General features: G+C 42.7%; 1 protein-coding gene across 1 annotated transcript; it reads left to right on the top strand.

The window, feature by feature from the left end:
• Nucleotides 1-3,061: 3,061 nt before the first annotated feature.
• Nucleotides 3,062-10,585, top strand: sv2ba (synaptic vesicle glycoprotein 2Ba). The gene is made up of 12 exons (XM_047042210.1): nucleotides 3,062-3,585; nucleotides 5,179-5,359; nucleotides 6,076-6,227; nucleotides 6,526-6,659; nucleotides 7,054-7,143; nucleotides 7,289-7,402; nucleotides 7,532-7,620; nucleotides 7,796-7,960; nucleotides 8,069-8,202; nucleotides 8,313-8,513; nucleotides 8,709-8,868; nucleotides 9,017-10,585. Exons 1-12 carry the CDS (start codon nucleotides 3,090-3,092, stop codon nucleotides 9,198-9,200), a joined length of 2,100 nt encoding a protein of 699 aa, XP_046898166.1. The 5' UTR covers nucleotides 3,062-3,089; the 3' UTR covers nucleotides 9,201-10,585.
• Nucleotides 10,586-11,001: the final 416 nt, after the last annotated feature.

Here is an 11,001-nt window from a genome sequence, read left to right as displayed (position 1 = left end):
CTCCCGCCCCAGTCTGCAGTGCGGCCGAATGCTAAAGTGACATGTAAGGGTTGCCATCGCTAAAGTCTCTGTATCTTTTTCAAACCTCTTTGGAATTTATTTTCTGACGTTCAAAACAGAAATTCCTAACACTGCGATGTCAAGTCTGGTAAGAATATTGAATTTGAAAATGTAAAATGTAATTTTAAAAAAATATTCAATTTTGAAAATCAAGTCAAATGCTGCATGGGATTGTATTTAATGTACAGATTCAATTACCTGAAAGTTTAGATCCTGTAAACATTTTGAATGTAGAAGATTGGAAAAAGAGTAGCTACATTACTGATTCAGTAGTTCAACTTTCCATCTTAAAACTGTTTATCTCAACTTTGGAAAGGGTTTAATTGTACTTTTGTAAACCTGTTGAAATGGTCATTCCCTTGGAAATAAAGAAAATTAAGAAATATTTTCTTGCAACTGTTTACAGAAAATAACTTGATTATAAAATGTGTTATTGAGGACATTTTTACAATTGAAATTTAAACCAAATGGACTGAACACTTTTTGCTAAATAATAATGGGATGTGTTTCTAAACTATTGCACCATTCAACAGAGAGAGCTGATTTCATTTATATTTCCTTAAAAAAATATGAATACCTCTTCAATAACTGAGTAATCCGGTGAATAAGACTTGGGTAGGTAATGTGGTCTGTTACCTGTAACAGTCAGTAGTTACCACAGCTGTGTTGGTTACAATGGTGTGATGGGTTGTCTGGGGCACCCGGTTCCTCAGTACAGATGTCATGAAACGTTTGTGCGGGTACATTACGCGGAGGATTCCCCTTTGACCTCTCTAGGCCATCACGAGCCTGAGCTGACAGCCAATCATTTTAAAGTTGATGTTTAAGCATATGATATGACCATTGTAGTAACTGAAACTGCCTGGTTCTTTTAAACCTGCGGCAATTTTATTTAGGCAAATTCACATTCTTAAAGCCTTTTCAATGTTCAACGTCAGATGTGTTGGTGTGGAAGTGATTCCGACCCAAAGACTCAAGTGTGTTGGGCTCCCTTCTGTTGCCAGCTTTTCCATTTGGAAAGTCTAACTTCAGTATTTGCTCGGTATAGAAAGAGGCAAACATGCCCTTCATATGTGCCCTCAATTTGTCTCACTATGATGACGTCACACTACCCTCTTCTTATCCATCTTCAGTTTAAAAACATCAAAAGTAATATTCTGTACATTGTTTAATTGTTCCATGTACCAACATAAGCTTTAACGCTTGTTGTCTTGTTTGCCATTCCAGCTTTTTCTACTTTTTGAAGGTCTTACAGCACCAATTGCATATTCACCTCTAATTCACTTCCTAGTTCATCCCCTGTTCATCAAAGCAACCAGATCCACAAGGGATCAAAAACAGTGGATGATGTGACTGATAAAGAGAGAGAGAGAGAGAGAGAGAGAGAGAGAGAGAGAGAGAGAGAGAGAGAGAGAGAGAGAGAGAGAGAGAGAGAAAGCGGTAGAGACGTTAGTTATGTAAAGACCAGCTGGCCAGCCATCAGGCAGTGAGGCCTGCAGCAGGACACTGAAGGTGAACACTAATGCGGCCATAGAAAGTCCCTCCAAGCCTAAAGTACCTCTCTACTCATTTAATTTAGTTGTGGGGATTTTCAGTCCATCACCAACCATTCATTCTGCAAAAATAACTGGCGTGAACATACAGGACTGCAAACACTGGATGTCCTGCTAACATTTAAGGACCTCAGTTTACTCAGACTCTGAGTTTTCACTGTATAATATATTTTTTCATACAGTGAATTAAATTGACTTGAATACATCTCTGATAAGTAGAACAGTAGAATCCAACATTTCTGCAAGAGCTCAACCTGATCTGGTTAACATCTCTCTGTCACCTCTGCTGATTTCATTGGGAGAGAATCACCCAAAGCTTGCAGCAGTAGACAGAGGGCACAATGAAATTTCTGCAGTCTTAAACTGGATTAAATTGCAGCTCTCATCTGTCATGACGACAGAGAATTGTTACTGGTATGGAGGATCCTCACAGGAAGTCTACTCCGGTCTGGTCCAGTCTGGCCTCGCCGCTCTCCATCCATGAAATTTAAATGAGAATGAAACAAATAGTAGACCAGGCAGTGAAAAACAGAGAGAAAGAAAGACAAACATGCAATCAGTACATTGCACTCAACAAGGACATTACCATGGCAACAACTACATATGAAACAGGTGAAGCAACCACTTAACCCTAGATACTGTAACCACAGCATTCACAGTAATGTACATTAGTACATTAGGTGGCCAAAGACTAGCCTAATCTCCGTCAGGATTACAGCGTTTGTGTGCACTACCGGGATACAGGAAGTGTACAACTGGACTACAGGAAGTATAAACCTGTAGTTGGAACGTTGCATCAAAATCCACTATTTTAACTACAAAGTTAAGTTTCTAAAACTGACACTACTGTGTCCAGCGCTGGTACTCTGGTTGAGGTTTGTTCCATTATGACGTTTTTTCCAGTTCCCCTATAAGGAAGCTGACTTGTGTCCGTGTGTGTCACTATTTTGAGGATCAAAATGGCATCAAAGTCCCAGGCAGACAAGAAGAACTGCATAGGACAGTTAGTACTTGTGAGAGTTGAGGATAATCCTTTTCTGAGAGAGCCTGCAAACACGGGACACATACAACAACCCTACAATAGCTTGATTTGGTGTCACATCGATTCCCAGTTTTGATGAAATATTTTGACATTTTAACACACCAAACAGATACTGTATGATGATGATACATCAGTTGGGGATCTTGTCAAAGTGTCTGAAACATGTGTTCTCCCTTTCAGGTTCAGCATGTGGCCTTGTGCAGACATACACCAGAGGAGGTAGAACTGTTTCAACACAGTTGTTAAGGCCTAACATAGCATCAGAACTCGACAGCATAACGTCATTGTTCAAAGGCGAAACCACTTACCCCCTAACTGGAATACTCCAATTATTACCGCTGAGTTGACTGCCAAGGATTATGCCAATCTAGCCAACAGGAAGTCCACCAGCATACAACGGTGACAGAGCTAACACTCTCCCTCCATTTGCAACCATGGACGACCCGTATCAGAACAATGTCAACCAGCAGGGGACTGACATCGGCGGAGAGAACCAGTACCCCACATACGGCGAGGGGGGAGGGCAGGAGGGCAGTGGCTATCCCTACCAGACAGACTACCCTCCACAGGAGGAGGACGCTGCCAGCGATGCCACCGAGGGCCACGATGAGGGCCAAGAGGAGCCGATGTACGAAGGAGAGTACCAGGGTATCCCCCACCCGGATGAGATCAAGGAGGCCCGGCGGGCAGCAAGGGCCGAGGCCAGGAAGAAGGCCCGCATGGCGGCTGAGGGCGACGATGAGGAGGACCTCCCGGAGCAGTATGAGAATATCATGGAGGACTGTGGGCACGGCCGGTTCCAGTGGACCCTGTTCGCCGTGCTGGGCATGGCGCTGATGGCTGATGGCGTGGATGGCTTTGTGGTGGGCTTTGTCCTGCCCAGTGCAGAGAAGGATATGTGCATAACGAACGCCAACAAGGGCATGCTGGGTAAGATGAGAAGTGGGGCCAATGCAAATCTAAATACTTACTCAGGAATAAAGCCATTCTGACCGGTATTAAGTACAGACCGGTATTAAGTTGTGTGGCTTTTTAAGGAGTGATTCATAAAAAGATTCAACAGAAAAAAAATCCCAATTGATAAGCTGGTAGATAGAAAATATTTTCAAAAATACACAGAATTTCCAGTTGTTTTCCTTCACTGAAAATTTTGTGATGCATGAAAATTGTAATTTGAGAACCCCCAGAGCTCCATCTCACCTTAAAGTTCATGTGAAGATGATGTGGCAGCTTTTTAACATTCATCCCATCTCCCTCATTTCCCTAACTGCCTTCCAGGGGTGATCATTGACACTGATTGATGGTGAACCTGCAGGTGAACTCCCAGAGACGTTGCTAAAGCTCTGATATTAACCTACTACAACTGTTCAAAGACGGGGTGCTTTGCATCATGGGCCGTGTAGCTGTCAGTTAGCCAGTAGGGGGGCCTTCTGCCTCATCAGACCCTGAGGACGCCTCGGGCCTGTCTAAAATTGAATTTACTTTATCTGCTGGCATAAATGGGATGGGCTGTGCAGTGGGTGGCCTGAAGATGATAATGTTCTGCCACGCACTTTTGTATGGTTTCCTTTTCTGCCGTTGATGTGTCAGTCCCCATCTTCATAGGCAACTAGCCCTTAAAAGTATGGAGAGCTCAAAAGAGGATGAGTCGAATGTCTTACAATCAAAAATGACCCATGGGCACAAAATCAATTGACCTTCCATTTGAATGATAACCATTATGCAGCATGAACCCAGAATTAGAGGTGACACTCCAGCTGTGCCATTCACAGAGCCTCAGCTGGGGTGCCGTTGGCCCCTGGACGTAGTGTCAGCTGCTACTGTGCTTTACAAGGACAGGGGGTTGGGAGTTGGGAGTAATCCTGCAGAAAGGTGCACACTATGTCCACACGTGCCCCATAAGCAGCTTACCCCCACCGTAATTAGGCGTGTGTAGTAAAACACAATCTAGGCTGAGAGGGCTGTAGAGACCACAGAAGAGCTGAACTATCACTGATGGTCGTAAAACTGATGAGCTCTGATAACATGCAGTATATGGGCCATGTCGTATAAATTCTCATTATACTATAAGAGACATCACAGCCCATCCGTTCAACTGACTAGAATATTCCATGGTTAAAGTCAAATTATGTAACTTTGGCTTTGTTCAGCTACTCTCAGTCTCTCTCTCTCTCTCTTTTCTCTCATCCTTCTCTTCTGGGAAACAACTGTGGGATTTCTTCCTCATGCAAACATGACCCTTTGTCCGACCGTTTAATGAACAATTGGACAAACTGAGCCCCCTTGTGGAAAAGATTGCACCTACTAGCAGCTTGGTTTATCTTGAACTTAAGTACCAATACAGACCTAATTAACTGTCAGGGTTCACCCAAAAAAGGCCCAGAATTGTACAATGAATTATACTTTAAGAAACAAAAATGTGTCTTTGTTATTTTACGAGGGCTTTGATTTGAACCAAAAGGGCTTTAATGTTCACAATATAAAAATAAATAAATAAACTCCCCTCATGTGTTTGTCTGGCAGGTTTGCTTGTGTACGTAGGGATGATGGTGGGGGCCTTTGTGTGGGGCGGCCTGTCGGACAAGATGGGACGCAGAAAGTGTCTGATCTACGTCCTGACGATAGATGTGGTCTTCTCCTTCCTGTCCTGCTTTGCCCAAGGCTACGGTTCCTTCCTCTTCTTCAGGTTCTGGTCTGGCTTTGGGTGAGTCACACTTCAAGTGAAGTTTCAGAAAACATGTTGTTTTCTAAATGTCATCTTAAAAATCAATTTGCATTCACAAGAGCAAGACACACAATAGAAGAGATACAACTTGATCTTGAAAGGGGCCAGATTCCCCTGTGCTCCAGTAACACCAGGACAGTGGTAAACACTTATCAAGGTCACCAATGCAACAAGATGGAAAGAAAAAAAGGAGGTGGAAAACTAGTGACAGACAAAAAGAAAACCTAGGTCTTTGGGAACTGTAGAGGAAATTTCCTGTCACCGGCTGAAAGGAAGTCACACGTGTTCTCACGTACTGTGGGTCAGCCATGTTACATTCTCACCTCGTTAACAAACTCAGGCCAAAACCCACTTCTTTTTCAGGATTATTGCAGGCCTGAGCTGTTCAGTGCATGCTTGTGGCCAAGACCACTTAAGTCTTAACACCAGCCAAGCCCTGAAACTTCAATTCCCGGTTCCTGAATTAGAACATTCAGCCTTTGTGTGTTAAGAACATTGATGAGTCCCACGTCAGTAATAAAAGCACATCTGCAGACAAGCTGTTCTCATTTGAGTTGCACAGAACCTCCCAGAACCGCAAGGTCAAAGAGAAATCACACCCTGTTTCTTTGTGCGTGCACATGTTCTATTCACACCAGACAATGTTGAATAGGTTTTCAGAATTGCAGAGTTCAGATGTTGTTTTTCTCCTGCAGGATTGGAGGCTCCATCCCCATCGTGTACACCTACTACTCTGAGTTCCTGCAGATGGACAAGCGTGGGGAGCACCTGAGCTGGCTCTGCATGTTCTGGATGCTGGGGGGGCTGTATGCCTCCTTCACCGCATGGGGCATCATCCCCCACTATGGTAGGAGTCCCTAAAATAGGGGGATGAGGAGGAGAAGGATGAGAGTGATGATTACAATTGTAAAGATGATGACAGTGATTGTGAAAAGGGTGACTCATTTCAAGGGTGACCAACTCTAAACCAGCTGGTAAACATTTTTTGTGTGTTTTCCTTCAACAATCCACATGAACCAAGACTAGATTTGAATGCCATTTCCTTGTTGATGAAGTTCTATGACATTTTGATGGGGTTACCGGTAGTGTGGACCAGAGGGCTTAGAGGAAATGAAGACCCTGTGTTGTGTTGTGCTGCACTGCAGGCTGGGGCTTCAGCATGGGGAGTGAGTTCCAGGTCCACACCTGGCGGGTGTTTATCCTGGTGTGCATATTCCCTGCCCTGGCGGCGCTTGTCGGGCTCATTTTCATGCCAGAGAGCCCTCGCTTCCTCCTTGAGGTGAGCGCACTGGAGACCATGGCCTTGATGAAGCTGCCATTGTGCTTAATGTAAAAGGCATAATGGAATGTCTGAGCATGTGTGTGCTGGAGCATGTGTTTGTTAGTGTACTGTATGTTTTCTGCTTTGTGTGTGTGTGTGTGTATATGTACAGTGTATATAATTCTGAAGGCATCAGGTGCCTACTGTTGAAAACTGATGAGTCATCATCGGTCACTGGGCCTGTTCCTTCTGTGAATAACACCAGAATCACACAGGCATGCTATCTGACAAGGGCTTGTAAACCTGGGACATAAACACTCCACAAAACTAATACATGGTCCTGTATATCACAGCCCAGCGTGGCTGGATGCAGTACTGCGATGCTGACAGCTTGCACCTGTGTTTCTGTCAGAGCGCCAGACACGACGAGGCCTGGATGATCCTCAGGCAGGTCCACGACACCAACTGGAAGGCCAAGGGAGAGCCTGAGAGGGTGTTCACAGTGAGTTCAAACTCACACTGTACACAACAACAGCTTGTAAAATAGATTACTTTGAACATGACAAACTTGTGTCTGAAATTGTTTTTTCTCATTTCCCTCAGACCTGTTGTTGAATCTCAGCCTAATGTTGCCGACATGTTTACAGGTAGCCACTATTAAGACTCCTCAGACCCAGGAGGACGAGTTCATAGAGATCCAAAGTGACACCGGCACTGCCTTCCAGCGCTGGACTGTCCGGCACACGACCATGCTCAAACAGGTGGGCCAATCACAGCGTGCCAGGAAGTAAATGGAGACGTGTTAGGCATCATTGTATGCCATGGATGTGTGATCCTTCATGACGATACATTTGCAGTCAGGATGAATGCTTTTGTGTTTCCAATCGCAGGTCATGCAGAATATGATGTCACTCGCAGCACCAGAACTGCGACTGCAGGGATTATTCTTGGCCATTGTCTGGTTCACCCTGGCCTTCAGGTGAGGATTACCACATATGTGGCACAGAAGATACACTGGACAACTGGATGTCTGAATGAATGATTAAATGCATGAAGGAACCCTCACTAACACAGTAGATCCATCAGCCCCCTCCTAAATGACCTGGTAATGGTCATCTGCTGTGAGAGTAACGGTGGTTCTGCATTTGTCTCAGCTACCATGGCCTATCTGTGTGGTTCCCTGACATGATCAAGTACATGCAGTACGAAGAATATGAGTCCAAGGTCAAGCTCTTCCACAGAGAACGAGTGGAACGATTCCACTTCAACTTCTCGCTGGTCAACCAGATCCACAAAGAAGGAGAATACATCCATGACAGGTAAGTCAGGGATACGTACAATTTCTTTCAACATATTTCCTAAGACATTTCTAGAATAAGATTTCATCACATTCACTTACGGTAAACTGCTGTGATGTTTCATTTTAGGTTCATGAACATAGAAATCAAGTCTGTGAAATTTGAGGATTCTCTATTTGAAAATTGCATCTTTGAAGACATCAAGTCAACTAATACTTATTTTGAGAACTGCACCATAAAAAACACCATGTTCTACAACACAGGTACAGAATTCTGTGCCGAAGGATTATGTACATTTCCAATATTTATAACTCTCCACCTGGATCATATTTTTGGTGGTTGATTGTTATGTTTTTTCTTGTGCAATATGCAGATCTTTGGCAAGAGAAGTTTAAAGACTGTCGACTGGAGAACACAACATTCCTTCATCCGAAGAAAGGCTGCCATCTGAATTTTCAGGAGGAGAACGATATTGTCGTTTACATGGTCAGCTTCCTGGGTAGCCTGGCAGTGTTGCCTGGCAACATCATATCTGCCCTCTTCATGGACAAGATAGGAAGGATAAAAATTATAGGTGAGCAAGGAAGAAGATTTAAGGAGTTTTGAGACAAAAGGTCTATCAGAACTGGAGAGGTGCTCAAGAATTCCGGGAGATTATGTTGTTAGGAGGGGGTTTGGTCTCAACCTCTTCAGTGTATCATTACCCCTCTTTTTCAATATCTGTCACTCTCTTTGTCACTTTCTCTCTCTTTCTTCCCTGTCTTCACAGGGTTCTCTATGCTAGCATCCTCTGGATGCTCCTTCCTCCTGTTGTTAAGCTTCAGCCCGGGGGCCGTTATATGTTGGCAGTGCCTCTTCTATGGAACCAGTGTGGCAGCTTGGAATGGCCTGGAGGTCATCTCAGTTGAGCTCTACCCCTCAGCTAAAAGGTAACTCTCAACAGACCAAATCTTCTGTTGTAGAATCATAATGAGCATAAAACTCTTCTTCGTAACTGTCAAATATTTGGTGTAGAGTTTTCATGAACTTGTGAAAGGAGCATTGTCTGACCATAATTGTCTGTCTGTCTGTCTGCAGAGGGACAGCATTCGGTGTCCTGAATGCTCTATGCAAATTTGCCGCCATCATGGGCAGTTTCATCTTTGCCTCCTTCATTGGCATCACCAAGATCATCCCCATCTTCCTGGCTTTTGCCGCCCTGGTCTGCGGCGGCCTCCTGGCTCTCAAGCTACCCGAGACTCGGGAGAAAATCCTCTCTTGAAAAGCCAAAACTTCCAAAGCCTACTGAGCCAAAACAAGCGCTTTGTAAATATAGTTTAACTGTGATCCAGTTGGGAGAAAGACATGATCCTCGTAAAAGAGGATGAGTATTGCATGGAATTTCTGTTTGGTACACCTCCCCACTCCATACCCCCAAAATGTCCTTCCACCTGTGGGTTCATACATTCTTTGTTCAGCCTAAAACCTTGTCCAACAACATGGAGAACATGTTCACCCTTTATTTGGTATGTCCTCTGCATGTGGAATTAAATTTAAGGAATATAAGGTGACATGATCTTTATCATACTTGAAGAGCATTAGAGACAGTTTTACCATGTTGTGCTTTGATTAAAACTGCATTGTTTTCTGAAGACTGTTTGGAGGATCTGGAAATGACAAAGGTTTCAATGTTTTACAACTTTATAGCATTCTGAACCAATTTTCAAGTTATCTGTTTTTCCATTGAATCAACGTTTGTTTGGTAGTTTAATTACGTAAGACGTTTCTGTGCTATGTTCTGTCATCTATTTAGGTGTTTGAATTTCCACATTAATTCTATTTTTCTAGAGACCAATTGTCTGTTCTCAGCTTGTCATGTCACTGAAAGTCAATCACTTCTGCTCATCAGTATCAGCTCAACACTTTTTATGTTCCTATTTAATACATTTTGAACATTGATAGCACAAATAAAATGTAAATCATAGGCTTGAATACATCTGTAGATGTATCAATATCTGTTGTCTTGTTTTGATTCTATACCATAGAATCAGTTATGTAACTGTAGAGCTGTGTATTAGATGTTGATTTGTTTAATCAGTCTTTTCTGTCAAACCTTGCCATGATAAGGAATTGTATTGTTTTTTCTAAACTAATTTCAAACTGTGATTTTAGACATTTTGATATCATGATCTATTTTTAAAGCTAATTTAACTGAATTGCTGCATTTACAACAACATGTATCAAGATTTCTAAGGAACACATGACTTGATTGAACTGTGTGTGTGTGTGAGTGGTTAAAATCCCCCAGAAAGGTTTTATTTACTCTATATTTTAGTTTTACTACCAAAGTTGTAATTGTTGTTGTACATAGACCCGTGTATATTAGTTAACATGCTGCAACATCCTCTTGTGTGTATAATATTGTACATGTCAAAGGCACACTTCTCACAGCAATCTTTATTTCTTTATTTCTATAGCTAACAGTTGCCACCCAATGTGGACCTTTTATGTGGCTGTATTCTTGGGAGTTAGCCTTACCCCTGACATATACCTGACAAGCAGGACATAACCTCAAAGCACCACTTATCTGTAAACACAATCTGATTTAAAGGAAACACAAATGAAGGGTCAGCGTTTTGATTTTAGTGGACCTAGAGTTATGGAGTCTGAAGGCTTGTTTGTTATCTTCATTTCACAAATGAAATTGAGAGACAGGAATGGACCTTTACTTCTTTGTTTTGTTCTGTGATGGATAAAAAATAAAGAAAATGAACTTACATGACAACTGTGATTTCTTTTATTTCATGTTATTGTAGAAAAGGCACAGAAACATTTACACTCGTTTTTGTTGAAGTCAACCTGATCGATCTCCTCTTGAACTCGACATCTAAATGATCTCACAGCACAAAATCACAATCAATCTTTCACAAAATCAGCATGGGCAATATCTTTCGACATAAGATCCTGTATCGGTATATCGGTTTCTCATATTAGAGCAGTGAAAATTAGTTTGACTCTCTTCAATGTGCTCTGTTCCCATGAGTTGGGAAGATGAATTTGAGGGGGCACTTGTAAAAACATGG

The sequence above is a fragment of the Hypomesus transpacificus genome, chromosome 19, assembly GCF_021917145.1.
Source record: "Hypomesus transpacificus isolate Combined female chromosome 19, fHypTra1, whole genome shotgun sequence".
NCBI lineage: Eukaryota > Metazoa > Chordata > Actinopteri > Osmeriformes > Osmeridae > Hypomesus > Hypomesus transpacificus.
The sequence above is the reverse complement of the archived record's forward strand: the minus strand, read 5'-3'. Positions and strand labels throughout refer to the sequence as shown.

Bases quoted from the DNA above. Each gene is read 5' to 3' on its own strand.
- sv2ba (XM_047042210.1), top strand. From the start codon at position 3,090: ATGGACGACCCGTATCAGAACAATGTCAACCAGCAGGGGACTGACATC. The intron at 3,586-5,178 runs GTAAGATGAGAA...TTTGTCTGGCAG, and splicing joins CGCCAACAAGGGCATGCTGG to GTTTGCTTGTGTACGTAGGG. The intron at 8,514-8,708 runs GTGAGCAAGGAA...CTGTCTTCACAG, and splicing joins AGGAAGGATAAAAATTATAG to GGTTCTCTATGCTAGCATCC.